This window comes from Trichechus manatus, unplaced genomic scaffold, assembly GCF_000243295.1.
Source record: "Trichechus manatus latirostris isolate Lorelei unplaced genomic scaffold, TriManLat1.0 scaffold00165, whole genome shotgun sequence".
NCBI classification, from domain to species: domain Eukaryota; kingdom Metazoa; phylum Chordata; class Mammalia; order Sirenia; family Trichechidae; genus Trichechus; species Trichechus manatus.
This window is the reverse complement of record NW_004444101.1, coordinates 5,150,231-5,176,298: the sequence shown is the minus strand read 5'-3', so window position 1 is coordinate 5,176,298 and position 26,068 is coordinate 5,150,231. Positions and strand designations below refer to the sequence as shown.

At 52.7% G+C, this 26,068-nt stretch overlaps 1 protein-coding gene across 2 annotated transcripts in view; it reads left to right on the top strand.

The window, feature by feature from the left end:
* Positions 1–1,232: 1,232 nt before the first annotated feature.
* The window catches only part of HDLBP (high density lipoprotein binding protein), a 35,672-nt gene continuing 10,836 nt past the window's right edge, over positions 1,233–26,068 (top strand). For both annotated transcript variants that reach the window (XM_023740883.1, XM_023740884.1), the window contains exons 1-15: positions 1,233–4,434; positions 5,517–5,629; positions 7,863–8,020; positions 9,209–9,424; positions 15,428–15,634; positions 15,857–16,072; positions 16,287–16,493; positions 16,635–16,742; positions 17,879–17,983; positions 18,297–18,375; positions 19,775–19,914; positions 21,735–21,839; positions 21,937–22,050; positions 22,967–23,053; positions 23,212–23,343. In XM_023740883.1, the coding sequence (XP_023596651.1) occupies positions 5,554–5,629; positions 7,863–8,020; positions 9,209–9,424; positions 15,428–15,634; positions 15,857–16,072; positions 16,287–16,493; positions 16,635–16,742; positions 17,879–17,983; positions 18,297–18,375; positions 19,775–19,914; positions 21,735–21,839; positions 21,937–22,050; positions 22,967–23,053; positions 23,212–23,343 (1,950 nt within the window). In that variant the 5' untranslated portion in view covers positions 1,233–4,434; positions 5,517–5,553. The remainder of the gene's footprint in view (positions 4,435–5,516; positions 5,630–7,862; positions 8,021–9,208; positions 9,425–15,427; positions 15,635–15,856; positions 16,073–16,286; positions 16,494–16,634; positions 16,743–17,878; positions 17,984–18,296; positions 18,376–19,774; positions 19,915–21,734; positions 21,840–21,936; positions 22,051–22,966; positions 23,054–23,211; positions 23,344–26,068) is intronic.

The window sequence follows — 26,068 nt, the reverse complement described above, 5'->3', positions numbered from 1 at the left end:
GAGCCCGCGGCGCTGCCCCCTCCCCTCCGCTCCCGTGTCCCTTCCCCGCCTCCCCCAACCCCTGTGTCCTCTCGGGGCCGTGGGTGTCCCGCGGCGGCAGCAGCGCCTCGGCGCGCTCCCCAAGTGTGAGCCTGCCGGTCTGGCACGGCGGGGTCGGGACGTCGGGGTCTGTGGGGCGGCCGGCCACCCGCCGGCCCCAGGTGCTGGGTGCGGGCGGGTCAGCCGGGTCTCCTGATGTTGACGAGCCCTCTGCCGGCTCAGTTGCAGTCTGCTGCCGTGGTGGGGATAGGTTAGGTTAGCCCCGGGCGGGCCCTCGTCTCGTCCTCTGTAAGGTAAAGCGTTCGGGTGCAGTGCTGCCGCTTCCCGGGGACCCCCGAGGGTGGGCAGCCCAGCGCTGCCACTTGGTGCACAGGGAGCGGGGCCTTTGCTGAGCAAGAAGAGCTGGACACTCGGGATCCCGTGGCGCGGAGTGTTGTCACCCACCACCACCTGCTGCGGTGGTCTCCCTGCTGGGATTGTCATGGGATTGGGCGGGGGGGCGGCTTTCTTGTGCTTGAGTACTACTTGGATAGACCCCAGCTTAGCGATTGAAAAGTACATTAGGGAAAAATACTGAATTTGGATGAAAGGCTGGAAGAGCCAAGTGGGTACTGGCCCTTTAAGCCTGTCCCCCGCCCGGCGGCTCTCGTGGCCTGTGGGAGGGCCCTGCTGAGGTGGCATCCTCGAAGTCCCTCCACTGCAGATTGGGTGCCGACTTCCCAGGACCACGAGTCCAGCTCACACCAAGTCTACAGTAGACTGCAGTCTGAAAAAAGACTAATCCTGTGCGGATCTGGATTTTATTTTGTCTTATTCGGAAGGTTGTGGGTATTCAGGGTACTTTGAATAAAGTTTTCCCTTGCAGGCTGGCTGTGGGGATAAAGGTGAACACTTGTAACTTTGAAAGACAAAGGGAGAAGCTGGGGCTTTTGGCACCCTCCGTACCAGGTCCCAGGAGAAAGATGTGGCAGTCTGCTCTCTCAAAGATTACAGCCTTGGAAACCCTGTGGGGCAGTTCTACTCTGTCCTGTAGGTTCACTATGAGTTGGAATTGTCTTGAAGGCAGTGGGTTTGGTGGCTGGTATACCTAGTCCTGTGGAGTTTTTAAAGCAGTAAGATTCTCAGTTGTGGCTGAAGTAAACAAAATTAACTACTGGCCCACCCCTGACAAACTCCAATCCCTACATGACCAGTGCGGTTAGCCTAATAAAAGTCTCCGGTGGGACAAACTCTACGCTCCCAACAACTAGGAGTCCCGATTTTTAATTCCTCAGTTCCCCTCTTCTATAGAACACCTCTCCCCACTCCACTCCTCAGTGGCGGCTGGTTCCCTTTGCAAAGACGTTTCCTTTCGAAAAAGTAATTGGCAGAATTTAGCCACCTAAGTAATTCCTTGTTCTAGAAGCAAAAAAACGAAACTCCTTTACAGACTTCTTTATTGATGTGTGTTTGCTGGCACCGAGTTTGACACTCTATTGATTGTGTGGCCTTTGTGACAGTTCCTTGGCAGTGGACAAGAAGGGTCTTGGTGTCTCCTGTTCTTTCTTTAGGTCTGGTTACACCTGCTGTATAGTTAAGCTTTGCTGTCACACACTCGCAAGGACATTTGAAGTCCAGGTTGAGAATAGCCGTTGTACTTGGTTGGGGTTGGAGCAGCCACAGCCGTGAAGGACTATGACGTGTGGCCGTCCTGGGATAGTCAAAGGAGGGAAAAGAGGAGGGGCTGCCTGTGTCTGCGGGAGTCTGTGGGGAAGAGTGACTGGTTCCCCGTGGCCAGCAGGGGGAAGGAGTTGTAGGTTTTGGCGCAATAGAAACAGACCGTTTTCAGAGCCTCCAGAGGTGGGGCGGGCGCCCGCGGAAGTGATGGGGTTCCTGTCCTGGTGTTCAGACGCTGCAGGGAGTGGTGTCTGAGGCCCCTCTGACCCTGACTTGAGCAGTATTCTCAGATCCAGTGCGCACCTGAGGTGGCCAACGTCGAGCAGCTGTTCTGTGGTAACTGGCCTGCGGGAAGCCTCCTGGGAGCTTCAGATAGCAGGTGAAGGCCCTGGGTGGAGAGCAAGTGCAGGTGGCACTGCCGCTGCTGCAGTGGGTGGTTAGGCCCACTGGGTGCAGCTGGGGTGGGCCCAGGAAGCAGTTCAGGAATTGTCGGGTGTCTCTTGGTGGGACCAGCAGCTGGGGGCAGTTTGGCTGGGAAGCCCTGGTTGAGAGCAGGGAGGAGGGCTGAGTTGTCGGCCTTTCATAGAGACTAACCTAAGAGCCGGGGGACCACATACTGCTGAAGCCCTGCAAATGGGGTTTTGAGTTACGTAAGAGAGAAGGCAGCCACCACCCCCGTGTTTGATGACATGGAGCTCTCGTGTCTCTCGTGGTTTCCCTGAGTTTCCAGCTCTGACAAACTGCCATTGGAAATCCAGACTTGTAGGCCGTGCATCCTGTCTAACCAGTCTGGAGCTCTCTGGAGGTCTATTCTCCCTGCCCTTTCCTGCTGCCCACGTAGGGGAGTGGGGCAGACAGACTCAGCCCAGGCTTTCCTTGTTGGATGTTAGCGAGAGTTCAGGTGTGCCAAGGACCCGGCCTTAAGCCACTTGGGCTAAGGGGGTTCAGCAGCAGGCTTGTTGGAATTAACTTCTCCGGAAAGTGTTTGGGCAGTCTCAGAGGAGACCGTGAGGAGTCACCCAGCAAAGGAGTCACGTCTCACTGTGTGCTCCAGGTGTGGGGTGAGAACAGAGCTGTGGGCTGAGGCTTGGGGGGCTCCACTGCCCGGCATCTCTGAGACTTGCCTGGTGCAGGAGAGCTGAAGCACCCGTGGTCCGTGGAGGCCCAGTGGAGAGCGTGGGTGGCGACTGAGATCATGTGGATGGACCTGGCCTGGGCCTTGAAGGCAGTAGTGTCAGTGGGCGGCTCTGCCAGGTGGAAGGCCATCAGCTCTGAGCATGTGCAGCCCGAGTGGAGGAAGGGCAGGCGGGTGCACCAGGGCCAGTGGGCAGCCAGGGCCTTGACTTCACTGCTGGGGGCTCTGACCTGGGACGCTGCTAACCTCACCCAGCTGGTGAGCATGGACAACTGTCACTTGGGATCCCAAGGAGCGGCCATCCACACGCTGTGCGGGGACAGCTGCGGTGATGCTGGTTCAGCTGGAGTTCTCCCTTCCTTGCCGTCATCTTCACTGATGAAGAGTCGCAGGGTGGAATTTGTTAGAGCTGCTCTTGACTAAGTGTCTCTTGGTCAATTTGTCCTCACTGCTGCCCCTTCAGCCTCAGAGTGGACCTGTGTGTTTGGTGGGACCGGGCTCCAGGGAGGCTCTGCCGCGGCATGTAGTCATTTCTCCAAGCGAGTCAAACATCTCGATCTCAGCCAGCAGTGCACTCCGGGAGTGCCACGGTCTGCGTCTACACCAGGATGATTAGACACTTAAATCCAAAGTCTTCCAGTGCCTCCCAGGTTCCCACGAACTGCATTCCCGACGCCTGAACATGTGTCTTTCAGGCAAGATTGTTGGGGTGCTGTTCTCCAGTTAGGTGGGATGCTCTTGTTACTGTAATTGGTGCTGATATTTCAAATTCATGCCTTCTTCTGCCTTAAAATTTGTCTTACTAAAGCTCAGGAGTATAGTCAGTGTTTTGGGTCTCTACCTGGCGGCCTCATCTATCCGCAAGTCCCCCAAGGCAAGGTGACCACGCACTCTTACCTTACAGAGTAGCGCTTCGTTCTTTGAAGGTCCCTTCTCACCCCGCAATTTTGCGATCTGGTTTCTGAACCCTCAGTGGCTTAGAAGGAACCAGAGGGCTTTTACAGAGTCACAGCGAGAAGAACAAAGTAACTGCGGAATGTACAGCGCGCTCTTGAGGACGGTGGTTTCTGGTAATCCTAGAAAGCTCAGAGGCCGTGGGAGCTCACCATCCGTCCGGTGTTAGCAGCGCAGTGTGTACAAGCTCCTGGTCCTGACTCGGCGTCCAGAGAGAGACAGCGCACCATGAGGTTCTCGAACCGTGCAGGGGAGCAGACCATCAGTTTAATGACAGTTTCCCTTCCAGTGGTTAAATGTGAAAGTTCTGGCCGCTAAGGGGTCACTCCCTCAGCTCCCTGGGAAAGTCATCTTCTGAAGGTTCTGGGTGGTGTGGGTTTTACTGTCACGTGCTTTGTCTGAAGCTCATGGCTTAAAGGAGAGCTTCACTACTTTTTTTTCATCCTGAGAAACTTGCCTAAGTATTGGTAGTAGTAACCAAAATGTAAATAATATTTTGCCCTTTTCTGGCTGGGGAGTAGAAGGGGCTGGGCTTACAATGCAGATGAGTAACGTTTCTCTGGTTCTCCCCCTCGTACACCACACTAGCAGAAGCTGGCAGGCTGACAGGCGCCTCAGGACGGACTTTCTGGCTACTGACCGTTTCGCTGGTGAGTTGACCGTGGTGGCCGCAGCCGTCCTGCTCCCAGCCTGTGTGTGGCCCGGGGAGGGGAGGTGGGTGGGCCTCTTTCATTACGTCTCATCTCCTAGTTTCCAGGGGCCCTTCAGAGATAGTCTCTGCAGCCTCCCGTGGTGTGTTATAGAAATTATGCGAAAACGCCCCTTGTTACTTGGCCCTCTTGTATGTTTGCCAAGGTGGTACAGGTAAGCTATTTGGTGCGTAACTATGAAAAGAGAGTGGGTTCTTCCCAGTTGGGGTGCAGAGCTCACCAGGACTGACACTGAGTAATCGCGGGAGGCAGGGGCTAACCCCTGTCATCAGGTCACCTCATCCCCCCAGTTGTCTGGTGACCGAGAGGCCTGACCCCCTGTCCAGACACAGGAACCATGACTCCCCTGCCCATCCCTTTCCACTGCTTTGGCCAGCTGGTACTCAGGGTGGAGTCTGCAGCCAGCCTGCCTGGGCTCCTGCCCTGGCCTGGGGAGCCGTTGGGAGTGACCCCAGAGCCGGGCAGCCGACTGTAGGAGAGTGACCGGACTGACACGTGTCAGAGGCATTTAGCACAGTATGTGGGCCCAGCACCGTCATCACCCAGCACGGAAGGAGCCTTGGGTCCGGGCTGTTCAGTCCAGTGGGCTGAGACAAGTGCTTTGCCAATTGATACGTTTGCCTTTTGAGCCACCGCCACAGGTACATTGACTGCGCGTCAGGCGACGTGTGAGTGACATGCAGTCACGCAAGTGCTGCTCTACCCGGGCGGTGCCGGGTCCAGTGGGCATGCGGCCCTCCGGCAGGGGGCAGATTGTGTCTCAGTGCCCCCTGAGGCTCCACCTCTGCAGTTACAGGGGTGCTATGAGGGCACAGTTGACCCAAGACCCTCCCTGGTTTTGCATTTTTCCCTTTCCATAACTTCGTGAGAGTTTGCGTATCAGAGGTTGTAAGTGAGGAAAATAAAAACGTGCAGCTTGCTGGTCAGAGAGACTAAAACTTGTTGCTAACAGTCTCCTAGGGAATCGGGAGTTGGCTGTGCCTCTGACTGTTTTCTTCTTTGATTGGTTCTTCCTGCTGCAGTGGCTTCCCCGGACTGTGTGTAGCTGTGCAACCAACAATGAGCTCCGTTGCAGTTCTGACCCAGGAGAGCTTTGCCGAGCACCGGAGTGGGCTGGTTCCACAACAGATCAAAGGTGACACCCTGTGTGCGCTCTTCTTGCCAACTCTCAGGCGCTGCCCCTCCAGCCCTGTGGCCTTCCTGGAAGTGCTTTCTGGCCCTCCGGTTGTTGAGCAGGGCCAGGAGCCTGTCAGTGTCTGCACCACAGTAGGCGAGGAACAGGGCTGGCTAGGCAGGGACAGGTAAATCTGGACACAGTTTTAAAATACAGACAGTGTTCTCGAGAGCCAACGAATGTGGCCGTTGGTAATTGATGGGATCCCTTCTCAAAGCTGCTGTTGCCCTGTTGTGCTGAGACCTAGGCTGTGCACACCCAGAAGCCCACTGTGGGGGTGAAGGCCAGGCCTGGCTTCTAGCTCTCTCAGACAGCTGGCCAGGGTCAGTAATAGTGCCATCAGTAGAAACAGGACGCAAGCCCCAGAAGTAGTTTTAAATGTTCCAATACGCATGTTACGTAGAAAGAAATAGGCGAGGTTACTTTTAATATATAGACGGTCCCCGGGGTATGAAGAAGTTCCATTCCTAAGTCTGTCTTTAGGTCAAATTTGTACATAAGTTGGAACAGTTCGGTGTAGTTCATATCTAACAACAGTCAATTGTTTGTTTTAGTATATATAGTATATAACGTATCTTTCTATGTATAAAAACGTTAAAGAAACACTTCCAGATACACTAAAACATATTTAGTGTAGTATTACAGTAATAATAGTTTTTTGATATACATTGCAAAGGAGCGCCCGTTTGGTATTATGAACCATTGTATGTATCTTGCATTTTTAATATGATAGGCTTTCCGGGGGTTGGTTCATAACTGCGGCTTGTAAGTCAGATGTTTGTAACCCGGGGACTGCCTGTATTTTATTTAGCCCGGTATATATAAAACATGGTCATCTTAATATCTAATGTTAAAAAAAAAGATGTGATATTCTTCTCCATTCTTTTTTTATGAAATTATGTGTATTTTACGACAGCACATTTCCATTCAAATACAAGATTTTCATCTGAAATCCTTGATGTATTTAGATGTCATAAAATTTATAGCTTGAAAGAGTAGATTTACATATCCAAGTTATTTCAAGCATACCTGAGAGTTTTCCATGAACTCAGTCGAGTATCCCTTCTTAACGTTAAAATTAAATAAAATTAAAACACGTTTCAAGGGCTCAGTAGCCGCATGTGGCTGCTGTTTGGGGCAGCGTGAACCTGGGCACTCAGCGGAGGCTGGAGTCTGCGTAACCCAGCAGCCCTTTGGAGGTGTGTCTTCGTTTATAGACAGGAGTAAGATGCTGGAAGAGTAAAGCTGCTTATCAGCACAGCTGGGCATTTATTGGTGTTCTTGGGCTGCCCCGCCGTGCTGCTCGAGAGGGCTGGAGCCAGGAGTCGGAGTGGGCCTGGCTGGTTCCAAAGGTCAACCTCCTGTTCTTTGCATACCTTCATTCCAGTGTTATCTCATCCAGCTTGATCTGTGCCAGACAGTGTGTGCGGCCCCAGGGACTTGGGTGACCCCTGACAGGCACTCTCTGCTTTCCTGAGGGCTCAGTGGCCCCGACAGGCACGCCTGCTTTCCTGGGGCCCCTGCTTGGTGGGGCGGGAGCCCCTGGTTGGCAGGAGTATGACAAGGGCACCGTGGCTGCTCAAGGAGCCTGGTTTTCTGCCCCGTGGAGGGGTCGGGGGGAAGATGAGGTGTGGTGGGTCCCACAGAGGCCTATGTGGTGCCCACGTGGCGAGTCAGCCGGGACTGCCTCAGAGGCCTCTTGTGGGCAGCACCGCAGCACCCCGTTGTTTGGTTCCGCAAGTTTAGGGGCGCTGTGTGCCCGGCATCATGGTAGGTGTGGCTTTTTAGTTCAGCGTTAGTTACTCTCGAGGGCCTGATCATCTCGTGTGGCCAAGCCGGCCTTTCATGGAGCTTGCCCTGGTGGGAGGGGTTGGAGCATACACCACCTTGGCCAACTTCTCATGGGAGGCAGGACTAGGGCCTGGCCTCCCCTCAGGACTGTACACTGTAATCCTGGGCACGTGCTGCCCCCTCAGCAGGCACAGCGAGGAGGTGCTGGGCTGGGGAACCTCAGTGAGCCCATCCTGACCTCCTGTAGCCCTGTCCCATCACTGCGAATGACAAGATTATGGTGGTTGGGGGAACCGTCACTGGGTCAGTTGGCATCTTCTCTTTATGTTGAAACCTTTGAAGTATTTTTCATCTGATGCTGAAAGCCACGTGCTTCCTGTTAATCTGGTTGCCCCTGTTCCAGTTGCTACTTTGAATTCAGAAGAGGAGAGTGACCCTCCGACCTACAAGGATGCCTTCCCTCCGCTCCCCGAGAAGGCGGCCTGCCTGGAGAATGCCCAGGAGCTGGCCGGGGCCTGGAGCAGCAAGATCCGGCCCATCAAGGCTTCTGTCATCACTCAGGTGGGCGCTCCCTGCCCTCCCTCCAGGAAGACAGCAGGGAATGCCAGGAGGATTGAATATGCAAAGATGAATCTGCCGGAGGTGGGGGACGCTGTGGGAGGTTGCTAAGGGAGGCGGTCTTCTTAGGCCAGATTCTATCAGCACCCCACTCCGTGCGCCCCCACCCCAGTGTAAGCTCCGTGAGAGTGCAGCTTTCCCCTTACTCACCATGTACCCCTTGCTCCCAGAAGTAGGGCCGGCACGTGCTAGCTTCTCAGGTGATACTTGTCAAATTATCTGGTGCCGTTGTTTTTCACTTGACGAAATCTGGTCAGCATTCCCACCTGCAGGACCACTCCTGCCACCCACGTCCAGGGAGACCTCTCCGTCTCCTGCCTCCACCCCTCAGCCCACTGTTGAGTGCTCTTCTCTTCTGACTTCCACGATCTGGTGGCTTGGTTTTCTGTTGGCCTCACGAGTCCTGTGCTACCTGCATCAGTGATGCTGCGGCCCTCAAGACTGTCTCGGGCCCCCTTTTCTCTGCCTCACCTCCATGATCTCATGCTGGGCCCTCTTCCCTGTACTGTTGACTCAAAACCGCCTGCTCCCGCAGTCTCCCAGTGGGCCTCTGACGCCTGTCCAAGACAAGCCTTCCCGGTCTTGTAAATGCACTGCCTTCTACTTTGTAGCTCAAGGCAGAAACCCGGGGTCGTTCTTGATCTCCTGCCTCTGCTTTGCCCTCCTCAGTCCCTCTCCTAGAGCAGCCGGCGTTGTCAAGTAGAATGCATCCCTCTGCTTGAACCCTTCAGGGGCTCCCCATTTTACTTAGAAAACCAATGCGCCTCCTCACGGGGAGCCCCCAGGGTGGGCTGCCCCAGACCTACCTGGCTGACTGCCCCACGCATGCACACACGTTGCCGCCTCCTTGTTGATCACACCCACGCTTCCCTGCCTTTGCTGCTGTTCCCCTCGCCTTCGGCCAGCCAGGCTCCAGTGTCCTCTCCTCAGGAGGGTCCGTCCTCCCCCGGGGGCTCTCGCGGCCCTGTTTCGCCCCCAGCGCTGACCGTTGTCTGCTGTTCGTTACTTGTTCTTCATGTAACAAGGGCTCTGTCCCGGGGCTCACGGCGGTGCCTTCAGTGCCCGGGTACTGCAGCTGCACTCCTTTCTCCTCCTCCTCGCTCCACCTTCCCGTGGGTCTTGTCTGAGCAGGTGTTCCATGTGCCCCTGGAGGAGAGGAAGTACAAGGACATGAACCAGTTCGGAGAAGGTGAGCAAGCAAAAATCTGCCTTGAGATCATGCAGCGGACAGGCGCGCACCTGGAGCTGTCCCTCGCCAAAGACCAGGGCCTCTCCATCATGGTCTCGGGGAAGCTGGATGCCGTCATGAAAGCCCGGAAGGACATTGTTGCCAGACTGCAAACGCAGGTGGGTGTTCCCATGCAGCTGCCCCTGCCGTGTGCCCTGTGTGACGTGCTAGTGCTGTGCCAGGGCACCCCGACGCCATCAGACGCCGTTGCTCTTACCACTGGGGACACAGGATGGTGCAGAACGCCACATCAGGCGTATTGCTGGGGCCCCTACCATGTTGTGCTCCAATAGAATGAACTGAACGGGAGAGGCCGGTCCCAGAGCTCGGTACCCAGGAGGAGCTGGGCCTGCCTGAGGGGCAGGAGTCGGCGGACGTGGATTGGCCCTGGAGCTTTGCGTGAGAAGTAGCTGGCTCATTCGTTTTTAAGTACAGATGTACAGGCCCAGCCTTGGGAGATTCTAAATTCAAATTTTTGTTTTTTTAAAGCAGTTCGCTAGTCTTTGGTAGCCTGGTCCCAGTGCTTGGAGTTTATTTGGGGATTGTTGTAATAAGTCCGTCGTGATGCCCTTCTCCTACTAAGTGGTATCATGTCAAGACCACGATCAACTTAGAGCATTTTACTGACATGTAACATGACCAATGGGCTGCCCAGTGGGTCCTTCCAGCCAGCTGCTGACCCCTGTGGGAACCGGCTCTAGATCAGATAGGACGTGATCCAGAGAGGCTGCAGGGCAGGAGCCGGGGGCTCCACAGTGGAAGCATCCTCTCTGTCACTTAGTCAGCTACGGGGCCTGGGGAAGGTCACGAACCCTGTCTGGCTTCATGGAATTAAGTTGTTAAATGTCACCAAGTTGAAAATACGTGTAAATTACTTAGCATCGTGGCTGGTGTGTCGTTTAAGCTCTCAAACTTCTGCTGTGTCTGCCAGTCCAGACTGTTGTGTGATCGGGCGCTGTAGGGGAGGGTGCACTTCAGGCCCTGACCCACTCCCCTCCCACCCCGGGTCCTTCTGGAGCAAATCCCAGACGCACTGTTTCACCTGCACGTGCCCCCTGTGCCGTTAACTCACTTAATGAAGTTCATCGTAATTTATTAATGCCATTTCCGTATTCAGCCCAGTCTGTATTCGTGCTTCCCTTCTCATCTCAGAGATGTCTTTCCCGTTGGGCCCTTCAGATCCATCTACAGCTTGAGTCTGTTCCTAGTCTCAGTCAACTGGTGGGAACCCTGGAGCTTGATTTGTCCTGCTGTCTGTCATCACTTCTGCCCCCGGCGGTTAGCTCTCAGGGCTTGATCCCTGTTTGCTGAGTTTGCTTGGTTGGCGAGGAGACTGTGGGTGGGGCCACGTCTGCTGGCTCTTCCTGTGCTGATTCTGAGCTGGCTGAGTTGATTCCAGTGCTTGCAGCCCCATCCATCCGTCATGAAGCCCCTTGTCTGTCTCTCACTCGCTGGTTAAAGGTCTGCTGGTGATTGTTGCCTGAACTCACTGGGAGTTGCAAGTAATGATTTTCTAGTTCTGCCGTTCCTTCACACTAGCTGGTATTCTTGTAAACAACTTTCCTTCGTCCATTGTCTGTATGGAAATACAGGAAGGTAAGGGATCATTTGCTTGATCACTTGGTAAATTGTTATCGGTGGGTCTTTGGAGTGCCGTTGTGAACTCAGCTACCTTTGATGTGCTTTCGTCTGTGCAGTCCCTGTCTATGCTTGAAATGCCTCATCTTAGGCCAGTATGGGCCCCTTCAAGCGGGCTGCCATCCTCTTACGGCGTCATTTCTAGCAAAGAGCGTCTGGGCTAATCCTTCCACAACCTGGAATCAGCTCTGTGCCCAGGATCCCCGGCCCTCAGGCGACTGCGTGTACAGACCACAGTCTATATGCTCATGGCCCTGTCGGGGCGGAACCAGGACAGCAGGCTATTAAGAAGGAGAGCAGGCAGGCTTGCAGACTGCTGCTGGTTAATGCACACTTGGGAGTCTGGCTGCATTTGCACTTGTCACTTTTGTGAAAGTCTCCATTCCTAAAGATGTTAGCACAATGAATAGCTTTATTTTCACTGTCTCTGCGGTAGTTTGGAAACCCTGGTGGCATAGTGGTTAGGAGCTTGGCTGCTAACCGAAAGGTCAGCAGTTTGAATCCATCAGCTGCTCCCTGAAAACCCTATGGGGCAGTTTTACTCTGTCTTATAGGGTCACTTTGAGTCGGAATCCACTCGACAGCAACAGGTTTGGTTTTTTTGGTTTGTGATAGTTTAAAAACGATGATATCAGTATCACTCGCAGTGTTTAAGACCCCTAAGTGCACTTTAAGATTTTCTTAAATGCAGTCAGAACACAGCATCTGAGAGCCATTTGGAGTAATTCTCTCTCTGTTAGGGTTGTGCTGTCATCTTGATATACAGTGGGGTTCATTTGTTTCACCTTATTTTTCATGTTTTCAGATTATTTAAACGTTTATCTGATTGCAGAATCAGAACTCTGTATTGAGGGTGTCCAGAGAATTTGCTTTTCCAGCCCGCCGCCTCCTTCACCCGGTCCCCTCTGCTGTGGGTGCCCTGCCCCTTCTTCACCGTCCCCTCTGCTGTGGGTGACCTGCCCCTCCTTCACCCTGTCCCCTCCGCTGTGGGTGACCTGCCCCTCCTTCACCCTGTCCCGTCCACTGTGGGTGACCTGCCCCTCCTTCACCCTGTCCCCTCCTTCACCGTGTCCCCTCTGCTGTGAGTGACCTGCCCCTCCTTCACCCTGTCCCGTCCACTGTGGGTGACCTGCCCCTCCTTCACCCTGTCCTGTCCGCTGTGGGTGACCTGCCCCTTCTTCACCTTGTCCCCTCCACTGTGGGTGACCTGCCCCTCCTTCACCCTGTCCCCTCTGCTGTGAGTGACCTGCCCCTCCTTCACCCTGTCCCCTCTGCTGTGGGTGACCTGCCCCTCCTTCAACTTGTCCCCTCTGCTGTGGGTGACCTGCCCCTCCTTCACCCTGTCCCTTCCTTCACCTTGTCCCGTCCACTGTGGGTGACCTGCCCCTCCTTCACCCTGTCCCCTCTGCTGTGGGTGACCTGCCCCTTCCTTCACCTTGTCCCCTCTGCTGTGGGTGACCTGCCCCTCCTTCACCCTGTCCCCTCCTTCACCCTGTCCCTTCCTTCACCCTGTCCCGTCCACTGTGGGTGACCTGCCTTCCCCTGTGGCTTCTCTTCCCAGTGTTGTTGAGAGCAGAAGCAAAGGCTTGCTTGCCATAAACCCTGCTCTGCACCTGGCTCTTGTCCTTCCTGTTTTCCGGAGGTGTCTGCACGTCAGTCAATAGTGGTTTTGTTCGTTCACGCAGCTGCGTAAGGTTCTGGGTGTGTGCTGTGATTCGTTACAGCCCTCTCTGTCCGTGGCAGTTGGCTGGTTTCCAGACTTTTGCTGTTGTGAATTGTGTCACATAAAAATCTTGTGTGCGCACTGTTTCCTGCGCTGCCCAGTGTGTCTTGGGACAGATTCCTAGAAGTGAGCCGGCCAGGTCAGAGGGTCACCACACATGCAGTGTTGCTATATGTCACCGCGTTCCCTCCTAGGGAGCGGTGCCGGTGCGTACTCCACTGGCCGTGTCCCAGCGCCTGCTCCCTGTAGCCCTGCAGGCTCCTCGGTGGCTGGGCTCTGCCGGCCCGAAGGTGGCTGGGGGCACTTGCATTGGGCGTTTTTCTGATGAGCAAGATTGTCTTTTCAGCATCTTAAGGGCCATTTACCTGTGACTGGTCTGTTTGTGTCTCTTGCCCATTTTTCTATTGGCTTGTTTGTCTTCTCAGTTTTCAGGAGCTTAGTGTATTAGGACTTTTTGAAACCCTTCATCGGCAACGTAAGTCGCAAGTAATTTTTGCCAGTTGGTCCTTTGTTTTTTCACGCGTGTGTTTTGCTTTGTGAAAGTTTTATTCTTATATAGTGTAGTTTATTAATCTTTTATTATTTTTTGTCATTGTTAGGAAAGTTTCTTTTCACTTCCAGGTTGTAGGAAAAGCTGCCCATATTTTCTTCTGGTCCTTGTAAGGGTGTCCTGCATTTCGGTTCCTGTTCTGTTTGGAGTTGATTGGGAATGGTGTGAGCAACAGATCCCGTTTCATCTTTTCCATGTGGCTGTCGAGTTGTCAACACCATTTTTTCCAGTGATTGGAAATGTGCTTCGTAATTTGGGTTTACTGGAGCCTTGGTGGCACAGTGGTTAAGAGCTCAGCCGCTGACCCAAAGGTCAGCACTTCAGATCCACCAGCCACTCCTCGGAAACCCGGTGGGGCAGCTCTGTTCTGTCCTGTAGGGTCACTGTGAGTCGGAATCGACTCGATGTCAGCGGGTTTGGGGTTTTTTGGGGGGGTCTATTCCTGGGTGTTCAGTTACTCTGCTTTCATTGTAATGGTTTTACACTGTTTGCATGTCAAGTTCACCATCTCCCACCTGCCCCCTCATCCTGTTCTTTGGAGTTTTCCTGGCTAATCTGTTCTTACTTGTTCTGCCCTGCAGAGCTTATACTCAGTGTTTTCATCAAAGCTGCATGCGTTTTTTAAAATCGATCTTGGGAGAATTGGCATCTCTGATTTAAATTGTCTTTTAGAGCTTTGAAAGGAGCGTTTTCTAATTTTTAATACGTATATCTTACCTTTTTTGTTGGGCTGAAGCTTAGTTATTTTATGGTCTTTTTTTCTTGGACCTATTATTAATTGGCCTTCTTTTCCAGGACATCTTTAGCCGATTGTTTGCGTACATGACAGCCATTTCTTGTCCCTGGCGTGAGCAGTGAGAGTGTCATAAAGCTGTCACTCTCTGGGGACGTTGTTGAGCTGGGTTTCCAGGTCTGCAGGCGTGTAGCTGCACATCCTTGCCTCTTCCTGTCGCCTTTTCTGTTTGCTGTGCTTCCTCCTGCCACACCTCACTGGGGGCCACCTCCAGTGCGAGGCTCGGGGCCCAGGCGGGGCGTCCCCCCTACAGGTCAGGCTTTTGGGCCGAGAAGTGGCATGTTAAACAACGTCCGTTGGTTCCTATTTTGTTTTGAATTTTTTTCACTAATGGGTTTCAATTTTGAGGGGGGTGATCATTTGATTTTCTTCCTTAGATCAAAGATACAATGGATTATATGAATGGGTTTCCTGATACTGAACCGCTTTTGGAATAAGCCTCCTGTATTTTTTTAATGTGTGATTGGGTTCTGTCTGTGGCTGTTTTATTGAAGGTTTTCTCATGAATGGTCACAGTGAGACAGGTGGCTGGTGTTTTCTGCTGCGTCCGGCTTCTTTCTGCAGGCCAAGGCCGGTGGTGGCACTTTCTGCCCTGGTTGTTTCTTTGCTCTTCTATGTTACAATGTAACGTTTATGTTGAGAATGTTGAAGCAGCTCGTGGTAAGAGTGTATCACTTGGGAAGGAGGGAGGCCTTTCTGTAACGTAGCAGAAGGGCGCCTGTGTTGGGAGCCTTGGCACTTTCCCTAAGTCCTCTTAGTCTGGGTCTGTTTTCTGTAAAGCGCAGGAAGATGGGCAGAGCTCCGTCGTCCACCTCGGTCTCTCCGACCCTGAGAAATCTTCTCTCCAGCCTCACGTAGGTTGTTGATTGTTGCCATTTCTTTCCTCTGATGAGCTGTTACTTCCTCTGATTGTAAAAGACACAGGAGGATGAGGTTGTTACTAGACAACAAAGCTTATGTCTGAAAAAACAGCCTAGAATTGCAGAAAGACACTTAACGTGAGTAGCCAGCGGGCACTTGCTTTCTTTCCTTGTGCCTCGCGTGTGTTGGGATCCGATGCGAGTGGAGAACACGGCAGGTACTGTTCTTGAATGCTCCTGTCCCCTGATGCGTATAGCTGGTCTGGGAGGACGTGGAGCAAGTAATGACCCTGAATATTGCAGCGGCTCCCAGAGTGGTGCAGGGACCAGTAGTCGGGGCCACAGGAGTGTACCACCTTGAACTTACCCCAGCCTGGGGCCAGGGCCCACTTCCCCAAGAACGAGACTTTTTAGCTGAGACTGTTCTAAAGGGTGGGTTGGGGTCAGCTGGGCAAGAGCAGACAAGAACGGCACTCCTGCCAGAGAGCGTATCACGCGAGAAAAATAGGCCTTTTCTGAACCTACGGTTTTGTTTTCTTTGACTCTTTTCTGTTGTAGGCCTCGGCGACTGTTGCTATTCCCAAAGAACATCATCGCTTTGTGATTGGCAAAAATGGAGAGAAACTGCAAGACCTAGAGCTAAAAACTGCAACCAAAATCCAGATCCCACGCCCAGATGACCCGAGCAATCAGATTAAGATCACAGGCACCAAAGAGGGCATCGAGAAGGCTCGCCACGAGGTCCTGCTGATCTCCGCAGAGCAGGTGTGCAGACGCCCTCCTCCTGCCCGCCGCGACCTCGCCTTCCTGTGCATGCAGGCCCTGCAGCTCGCCCGGGGAGGCGTTGAGACCCATGGGTAGCTGGGCACACCGATGCTGGCTGTGCCGCTGTGGCCTGGGCACTGACTCTGAGCGCCTGTCTGTCCCATCAGGGCGGTGCTGGTGTGTGCCCAGAGCCATGGTCTCACCAGGCCACTCTTTCCCCAGGACAAACGTGCTGTGGAGAGGCTGGAAGTGGAGAAGGCCTTCCACCCCTTCATCGCTGGGCCCTACAATAGACTCGTGGGCGAGATCATGCAGGAGACGGGGACGCGCATCAACATCCCACCCCCCAGCGTCAGCCGGACGGAGATCGTCTTCACCGGGGAGAAGGAACAGCTGGCTCAGGCAGTGGCGCGCATCAAGAAGATTTACGAGGAAAAGGTACGCGGCTTGGCGGGGCAAAGTCCCGCACCCGGGAGGGAAGGACAGGAGTGATTGTGTTGAAGAGCAAGCCCCATCCTTGAGAGCTGAGGTGTCTGGGCTTTGTTCACTTGCTGCCGACCAGCTGCTGTGGCCGGGCCTCTGCTCCCTGGGCAGCAGTGTCTCTTCCTCCTGCCTGCCCCACCCTCTGACTGTCCTGCCTGTTGACACCTAGAAAAAGAAGACCACCACCATCGCAGTGGAGGTGAAGAAGTCACAGCACAAGTACGTCATTGGGCCCAAGGGCAACTCTCTGCAGGAGATCCTGGAGAGGACTGGGGTTTCCGTGGAGATACCGCCCTCAGACAGCGCCTCAGAGACAGTGATCCTGCGTGGCGAGCCCGAGAAGCTGGGGCAGGCACTGACCGAGGTCTATGCCAAGGTGACTGTGCCTCACTGAGACCCCGGGAGGTCCTGGGCCCTGGGGGGGGTGGAAACTGTGCCAGGCTGGGGCCTTGCTCGCCCCCCAAGCCCTAAGCGAGTGACCTGGCAAACCCATGCGTTTGTTTTCATATTTTCCCAGGCCAACAGTTTCACCGTTTCCTCTGTCTCTGCCCCCTCCTGGCTGCACCGTTTCATCATTGGCAAGAAAGGGCAGAACCTGGCCAAGATCACACAGCAGATGCCAAAGGCAAGGGGCGTTCTTGAGTTGGTTCCGTGGAGTGTCTCCCGTGTTCTTTTCTCAGCTCTTACGTCCCATTTCTGATGTTTGTTTTCATTGCTACTGCTGTTGCCCCAGGGGACGCTTTGAAGACTGAGACACTTTTCAGAATCCTTTATCCTGTATGGTACAGTTAGTTGCTTGCTCATGAAGGAGGAGCAGAATACACTTATTTAGATATCTGTGTCATTGTTTTGTTCTTTGTAATCAGGGAGAGGGTGTTGTTGCTAGGTTTAATAAACATCTTAAGAAATATCCTATTTGGTAGCTATGATAATTTCTTAATAGTGACATCAGTGGCTTTTGAAGAGCAAAACTTTAATATACAGATTTGTGTTCAGTGTGCAGTTAATGGGCCTTTTCATCCTCTGCCTCCCTGTCCTTAAAGTCTTTCCTGTTCACTGAAGGAGACAGGAGCTCTCTATAAACTTCAGCAGAAACACCAGTGACCACGTGTCCGTTGTACTTTATTCCTGTTCTGTTTAGACTTCCTTTCCCATTTCCTATTCAGTCGCTTGGCTTTTTCTGGGCTCGCGTTCCTGGTTCACGTAGATAGAGCTGCTCTCGTGGCAGGTCTTCCCCCAGTGAACTTCTCATACGCTGCGTCCCATGTCCTGTGCCATCAGAGCCAGAAGGGAAGGTGGCTTGTCCGTGTAAGAACAATGAGTTCCTGTGCCACTCCAGCACGGTGCTTGTTTTAAAACGTGGTCCCCGCCAGCTGCACACTCCTTATAGAGCTGGAGAACAGTCAGGATTCTAGAGACGGGAGCTGAAAGTGACACCTGAGACGTGGACAGCAGAGGTGCTGCTGTGCTCTGAGTCAGTGGTTGGGGCGGGCACCGTATGGGGGATGTTGGTGAAAGGGACAGGAAGAGGCGACAGTGTTTAGTATCAAGACGGTGGGTCTCCCTCGGCTCTCCTTCCTCACTCTGCATGGTGTCTGCTGGCGTGACCCTCCCACGCGTTTACTTGAGGCAGGTCTGGGTCTGCAGCTGCCCCAAGAAGGCCCTGCTGGCCCCATGCTCTCAGTTGACTGCATGCGGAGCTGGGTCACCACATTGGGCCCTCCAGCCTAACCGCCCTCCCTTGTTTTTGGTGATGGGCAGGTTCACATCGAGTTTACCGAGGGTGAGGACAAGATCACCCTGGAAGGCCCCACAGAAGATGTGAATGTGGCCCAAGGACAGATTGAAGCCATGGTCAAGGACTTGGTGAGCTGTGGGCGGGCGGGCAAGGAGCATGTGGGCTGTGCATCCTGGAGGTGCATCGGGTGGCGTCAGGGCAAGGGGCAGGCTCTAAGACAGTCGGGCCGTCCGTCCAGAAGAACGGTGAGTAGAAGAGACCTTGTTCTGAAGAGGAACCCTGCAGGGGAGCCCGAGGGGCAGTCCTGCTGACAGTCATGGTTAGAAATGCCACAGTGGACAGCTGCCAGGCCTTGGGTCTCCCTCTCAGTCCACGGGCTTATCACACCCACGGCCACAGCATGTCCCCTCTGATGCCTGCACCCTTGTACTCTCCCTGCAGATTAACCGGATGGACTACGTAGAGATCAACATTGACCACAAGTTCCACAGACACTTGATTGGGAAGAGCGGATCGAACAGTGAGTGAGCCCAGGGCGGGGCGCACCTCTCCAGCACATCCCAAGGCGAGCTCAGCCTTGACAGCTGGGCATCCGTGTGGACAGCCGCCCAGGCCAGGCTCTCCTTGTCTGGGGAAGTCCCCACCAGGTCGCCTGTCTGCCCTCAGCAGGGGCTGCTTCATTCTTCCCCTGGGGTGGTGGTTGATGCGTATGTAGAGTTTAGCCTTGGGTGGCGTCTTGCTCCCTCAGAGATCCCCCTCCTCACCCTCCCTGTGTCACCCAGCTCTCAGCCAGGCCTGTGGGCCGCAGACCACCGGGCTCTGGTGCACACTCCCTGCTGAACGTGCCCTCATCTGGGTCACCAAGGGCTGAGAAATTTCTGCACTGTGCTCAGGTCACACAGCTCAGGATTGTGTTGAGCAAGCAGTGAAGGGCCCGAGCAGGTTGCATCGACTTAGCTACCTCGGGTTGAAGGCACAGTACAAGTCTGCGGTGACGCCATGCAGTGCCGTCATAAACCAGGAAGGTGGGGCAAGGATGAGTTATCCTGCCACCCCTGGCAGCTGTACTTGTTTCAAAATTTGGCCCTTGCTGGCTGCGTCATTTCTTACACAGCCAGAGAGGAGTGGGGATTCTAGAAGACGAGCGAGTAACAGATACATGAATAGTAAGGGTGTGGACGTGGCCCTGTCGTTAGCACCCAGCAAAGGAGTCTTTCAGCGACACCGCCCTCCCTGCACGTCCTAGTGCCCGCGTGCTCTGAAGGCAGCTTCCTCCCCTTCAGGTGGAGAGGCGAGAGACTGGAGCCCATACCCAGTTGACAAAGGGTTTGAGCTGGGGTTTGGGGCCTGATGTGCGTGGACATGGCGACGCCCGTGTGAGGGGGCCGCTGCTCTGCCCTCGTGGTCCCACTGCTGTGGCTGCAGCACCGAGCCGCCTGGGTGGCATCGGCATGGTGCCTGGGGGTGTTTCTAAGTGACGGGGACTCGAGTCTCCCCATGCAGAGTCACTTCAGTTGGCTTTCCCTTTACGGCTGATAGAACTGTTCAGATACCATCATTGCTCTTGTTATAAGGGCCTTGGCTTTTAGTGGGTCTTTTTTTTTTTTTTTTTTTTTTTTTTTGAGAACGTGATGTTTACACTTGAACAGCAGTTCCCAAACATGTCCACTCATCAGGAACACCTGGGGATCTTTTAGCTATTCCAAAGACCAGGCCGCACCGAGGCACGATCCCTGTGGGGTCAGGATGGGGAACCACGGCTGCAGAAACCCAGCCAGCTCTCTGCAGATGCAAGAAGTCTTGCTTCTGGGGCTGGGTCACCACTTTGGCTAACTGGGTGTGGCTACTCAGGCCCCCCGGGTTTGGTCGCGGTGACTGTAGCCCATCCTGTGCTCAGACGTCTTTGCATCATTCTCCAGTAAACAGGATCAAAGACCAGTACAAGGTGTCCGTGCGCATCCCTCCCGACAGCGAGAAGAGCAACCTGATCCGAATCGAGGGCGACCCGCAGGGTGTGCAGCAGGCCAAGCGGGAGCTGCTGGAGCTGGCCTCGCGCATGGTGAGCGGCATAGGCTGCGTGGGGTGCTGCGGGCCTGCCGGCCGGGGGGCCTGTGTGGAAAGGCACAGTCAGGGCTCAGTGCTGGGGGAGAGCCCCAGATGTCGCATTGGGCAGGCGTGGGTCGGACTTGCTGGGGCCGTTTCTCCCACACCCAGATGACCAGTGCATCGTGCTTGCCGGCGCTGTGCCGTGCACAAGGCTGGAGCTGTGCACCAGGGTCCCCTGCCACCCGGCGCCCACTCCCAAGCCTGGTTGACTATGGTGGGCTGAGAGCACTGCCTCTGCACCCAGCTCTGTGGAATGAGAGCCGCGCCAGAAGCGCAGCACAGCACAGAGGACGTCTTGCACAAAACGCCGCAGGCTAGGGAGCAGGCCCCGCCTGGGGTTTCGTGCCCTCCAGAGTTACCCCAACCCTTCCTTGTCCACACTGGGAGTCTCCAAATCCTAGAACTGCTTTTTATTGTCAAGGGTTTTGTTTTTGTTATCTATTGCTGCTATAACAGGAGTACCACAGGTGAATGAATGGCTTTAACAAAGAGGAGTTCTCTCACAGTCTAGGAGGCTACAAGTCTAAATTCAGGGCATCAGCTCCAGGGGAAGGCGTTCTCTCTCTCTCAGCTCTGGGCAAAGGTCCTTGTCTTCAGTCTTCCCCGATCGAGGAGCTTCTCAGCACAGGGACCCTGGGTCCAAAGAACGTGTTGTGCTCCCGGTGCTTCTTTCTTGGTGGTACAAGATCCCCACGTCTCTCTGCTCATTTTTCTCTTTTATATTTCGAAATAGATTGGTTTAAGACACAATCTAATCTTGTAGATTGAGTCCTGCCTCATTAACGTAACCGCCACTAATCCCATCTCATTAGCGTCACGGAGATAGGATTTACAACACGTAGGAAAATCACATCAGGTGACAGAATGGTGGTCCATCACACAATGCTGAGAATCATGGCCTAGCCAAATTGATACACATATTTTTGGGAGACACAATTCAATCCATAACAGGTTTTTACTCCAGCTCCAATCTGGGCTCTCGTCTGGTCTCCTGCAGCCCCCTGGCTGTCCCCGAGGTCATTCTTTGGCCTGGTATCCTGGGCTTTCCTCTCTGCCAGTGCTGACCCTGGCATGCTTCCTCCTGGGCCCACCACCCTGTAGTGTCTGGTGTCCATTTGGGATTACTGGTTTCTGAACCCTCATCTCTGTCAGTCCAGTCTAGAGTCTCCCACAATTCTTGGAAACGTTTAATTGGCTGATATGTTCTTCCCTGTATTCCAGCTCTGCTTGTTGTTCTGTTTTCCTTCTGGCATTTTAACGAGCTCTGGGGAGAGCCACGTGGGCTCACGCCCTGTGTGGAACCATTCTTTAACTCTCCACACAAGGAAGTAGCCTGAGGTGACTGCAGAGAACTGGGCGTGGAAACAGAAGCACCAACTGGGTTGCTGTGGGGTTATCGTCACCTTGGTAGCACATTGGTTGATGGGTCTGGCACTTGATCCTTTCATTGTACCTTGTTGAGGAGGATATTGACAACCAGTGTAACACAAAGTGTAATAGTTGTTGGAGAGAGCAGGTGTCTTGCAGTGGGGACTCCTAGGTGGCCGGGGCTCCCGGGGGTGCACCTGCAGGGATGCCACCTGGCAGCACCTCACCTGCTGCTCAGCAACAGCAGGCTGTGTGGTGGCGGTGGGCGGGCTGCGTGGCAGCAGTGGGCGGACCTCTGCAGCCTTGCTTAGCCCCCAGGCTCCCTGGTGCCACTCACATCAGCGGGAAGGGGCGCTGCTCACCTTTCTGTGATAAACGGATTGTCTCTTTCCGTTGTACTTCTAGGAAAACGAGCGTACCAAGGACCTAATCATTGAACAAAGATTTCATCGCACAATCATTGGGCAGAAGGGTGAACGGATCCGTGAAATTCGCGACAAGTTTCCAGAGGTAACGGCTCACAGAGGTGCTCTTTGATTGGCATGTGGTATCTTGGTAGTCCAGCCTCACTAGTCATTGATCTCGGTCTTGTGGTGATTTGTTCTAGGTTATCATCAATTTTCCAGACCCAGCACAAAAAAGTGACATCGTCCAACTCAGAGGGCCCAAGAATGAGGTGGAAAAATGCACAAAATACATGCAGAAGATGGTGGCAGATCTGGTAGGAAGGACCCCCACAGCGTTTATCATGGGACAGTGTTAGGGGCAGTGTTTTGGTTGGGCAGGGTTATCCTTCCTAGTTCCCCGCTCTTACCCCTGGGAGGCTGCATCAGGAAGCGAGCATAGGCCCTGGACATCTTGGTGTTTAAACTGGCAGAGACGGCAGTGCTGGTGCAGTTAAATGAGCAGGAAGACACCTTTCCTTGTCCCCTACCAGGCTCCTTTGTTCTCTTCAAATGCCTAGGCGTGGAAACTCCTAATAAGGAGAGAGCTCTAACACAACAAAGTGAGATGTTGGTTACTGGTTTACGATTGTCCTCAAAACCAACATGGGAGAAGAGGTTTGGGAGTGACACAGGGTGACTGAGTGAAGCTACAGACTGTTGTGTGCTTCCCACCAATGACTGCCCAAGTCAAGTCGGTGCTGGATTGGCACTGAGCACTGCCCACTCACGTTTGCTGCTGTGACGTAGCCGTGGGAGGCCAGCTTCCTGAGAGTCATGGGGTGCACATCTTGATGTGTGTTCTGTAGGTGGCCTGGACTCCCACTTACCCGGTGTGGTGAGGGTTCCCGGCTAGACTTGACAGCTTGTGCGTTGTAGAACACACGTACATCTAACGATTGTAGATGGTGTGCAGATTATACCGGCTGCCACTTTTTATCACACGGGGCTTTGAACCAATTGACTTGGGGCATGCCAGATACTGTGAGTTGTTAGACAAGTTATCACGCCTATCCCCATGACAGACTCTGATGGTCAGAGGGGTGGGGCGGGAAGTAGGACCTGAGGCTGTGTTTGCCAGATAGTAGCGCCCATGTTGTTTTCACACTGCCTTCAGAGTTAGAAGGGGTATCTCACTCTGCAGCATGAATGGTTGGTTAATTGTACCCTTTTGTTTGTTCGTTTGTTTTGAAGGTGGAAAATAGCTATTCAATTTCTGTCCCAATCTTCAAACAGTTTCACAAGAACATCATTGGGAAAGGAGGTGCAAACATTAAAAAGGTGACCAGCCTGTCCCCTGCACCTCAGCTCTTCTCACCCTGCCCCTTACCCCTGCACCATTCCTGATTTAGATTTGAAGGAGGGCCCCTTATTTCTCAGCCCTGCACTCCTAGCGTCTTTTGATTGTCGGAAGTCAACTTCACTCTCTCTCCTTGTAGATTCGTGAAGAGAGCAACACCAAGATTGACCTTCCAGCCGAGAATAGCAATTCAGAGACCATTATCATCACAGGCAAGCGGGCAAACTGCGAAGCTGCCCGGAGCCGGATTCTTTCTATTCAGAAAGACCTGGTAATGGCGAAATGTTTTATGATGGAGAGCCTAGAGGAGTTTTCCTGACGTAAAATCTCTGACAGCCTCTAGAGCTCTAGCCTGAGATTCAGCTATGCAGGGCCAGTGGGACCACCACCATGCCGCTAATATAGAAGATTGCAGTTTTACATCCAGGCCGCGTTAATCGGTCACCTTTCTGCCATTTATGATAGCATCTTCCTGCCCTTTATCTTGTTAAATGAGCTCTCCCGTCTGCTTGTTCTATCAATTAGTGAGAGAGGGGAACGGAAACCTCCGACTATAATTAGGGATTTGTTTACTACGATCAGTTTTTGCTTCGTGTATTTTGAAACTCTGTTCTTGAGTACACAGAACATTTAGGTTTGTTATATTCCCTTGATAAATTGACCCTTTTATCATTAAATGACCTTCTTCATCCCTGGTAAAATTCTTTGTTCTGAAACTTTCTCTGAGTTTCTTTTAGGCAACTTATTTTTTATTCAACCTGCAGTCTCTGTCTTTTAATTGGAATATTTAGACCATTTACATTTAATGTGATTATTTTTATGGTTGGGTGCAAGTCTGCCATCTTGCTGTTTGTTTTCTACTTGCCCCGTCTGCTCTTTGTTCTCATTTTGCTTTTTCTGCCTTCTTTTGGAGTGAATATTTTTATAGTTCCTCTTTAAAAAGCTTACAACGTGTACGGTACTTCCATTTTTCCCCCACCTTAACCTTTGTGTTTTGTTATCATACCTTTTGCTTTTGTCTGTTAGAAATCTGACAGTGAGTTCTTTCTGTTATTGTTGTTTAAGTAGTGAATTATTTTTAAAGAGATGTAAATAGTAAGGAAAAAAAATCTTAAATATTTACAATTGTAGTTACCATTTCTGGAGCTCTTCATTCCTTTGTGTAGATTTGTATTTCCATTTTCCTTCTGCTGGAAGGATGTACCACAACATTACTCCTAGTGCAGGTCTGCTGGTGATGAATTCTTTGTTTTTGCATGTCTGAATTTTTCTTTTCAATCTTCATTTTTTAAAGAATTTTTGCTACTAGGATGACAGTTTTCTCTCTTAGTACTTTAGTTCTTTCAGTACTTAAAATTTTGCACCACCCTTTTTCACTCGTGTTGTTCTGATGAGGAATCTGATTTCATTCTTAGTTTTATATATAATGAGTCTTTTTATCCCCCTGGCTGCTTTTTAGATTTTTATCACCAGTTTTGAGCAAGTTGTGTGTCTAGGTGTAGTTTTCTTTGTGTTTCTTTACTTGTGGGTCATTGAGCTTCTTGGATGTGTAGGTTTAGAGTTTTCATCATATTTTGGAAATTTTTTGGGAATTATTTCTTAATGTTTTTTCTGTTAACCCTTTTCCTTCAGGGACTCTTAATTTACATATATATTTGGCTGGTTGACATTTCCCACAGTTCACTGGTGTGCTGTTTATTTTGGGGGGTGGTATTTTTTTTCCTCCGTGTTTCTTAAAGTTCACTAATTTCCTGCAATATCGAATCTTCCTTTAATCCTATCTGGTGTATTTTTCATTTCAGACATTATTGTTTTCATTTTTAGTTCAATTTGAGTCTTTTAATAGTTTCTATTTTTTACTTAGCACGCTGAATCTCTGCGTTAGCTTTTGACCATATGCGGTGTAGTTCAAATAACTGCTTTGGTGTCCTGTCTGCTAATTCTAACATCTGTGCCGTTTCTGGGTTTTTCCATTAGTTGATTCTTTTATTGCCCCATTATGGGTCATTTTTTTCCTGTTTCTTTGTTTGTCTAGCATGTTTGGGTTGGATATCTGACATTATGAATATGACTTTGTTGGATGCTGGATGTTGTTGTTTCTGAGGTTTGTGAAGTTAGTTGGAACAATTTGCTCCTTTTAGGACCTGCTCTTCTTAGGACCTGTTAGGCAGGTCAGGACAGTGTTTAGTCCAGGGCCAGGGGTTTCCCGCTGCTCAGGTGAGACCATCTTGGGGCGACACCCAGTGTCCCATAAGTGCCAAGGCGTCCGGTCTGGCTGGTGAGCTGCAGGTGCTGTCTCCATGCACAGCGTGTGACTGTGAATGGGCTCCAGGGCCCAGGAGCTCTCTGTCTGCTCTCTCCTCCTTGGCTCCCTGCCCTGCAAACTCCAGGGGCCTCCGTCTCTCTGGACTCTTAGCCACTCTCCTCCCTGTTACGCAGCAGTGAAGGGGGGCAGTCCTCGGGCTCACCTGGTTTGTTTCCTGTCTCCAAAACCAGAAAACCAAACCCATTGCCATCGAGTTGATTCCAGCTCACGGCAACTTTATAGGACAGAGTAGAACTGCCCCATAGGGTTTCCAAGGAGTGGCTGGTGGATTTGAACTGCTGACCTTTTGGTTAGCAGCCGGGCTCTTAACCACTGACCACTGTCTCCGGTGTCTTGAAAGTCCTCGTTTGACACGTTGTGCCTGTCTCGTTAGTTGTTCCCGGTGGTAGGGCAAACCCATTTCCTGTTGCGTCATCTTGGCTGGTGGCAGAACTCTGGCCTGCGAGGCTTCACTGGAAGAGTCTGTCTGTGAGCATCCTGGCCCATAGACCCCACCGAGCAGTGAGACCTGCACTGTGTTCTAGTCACGGCTTTGAGCTGGGCACACCACTCCTCCCCCTGCATTCCCAGGCCCTGAGCCCCCGTCGGGCGTGTGTCCTGTAGTGGTGGTCCCCCCCCACCCACATTCCCAGGCCCTTAGCCCCCGTCAGGTGTGTGTCCTGTAGTGGTG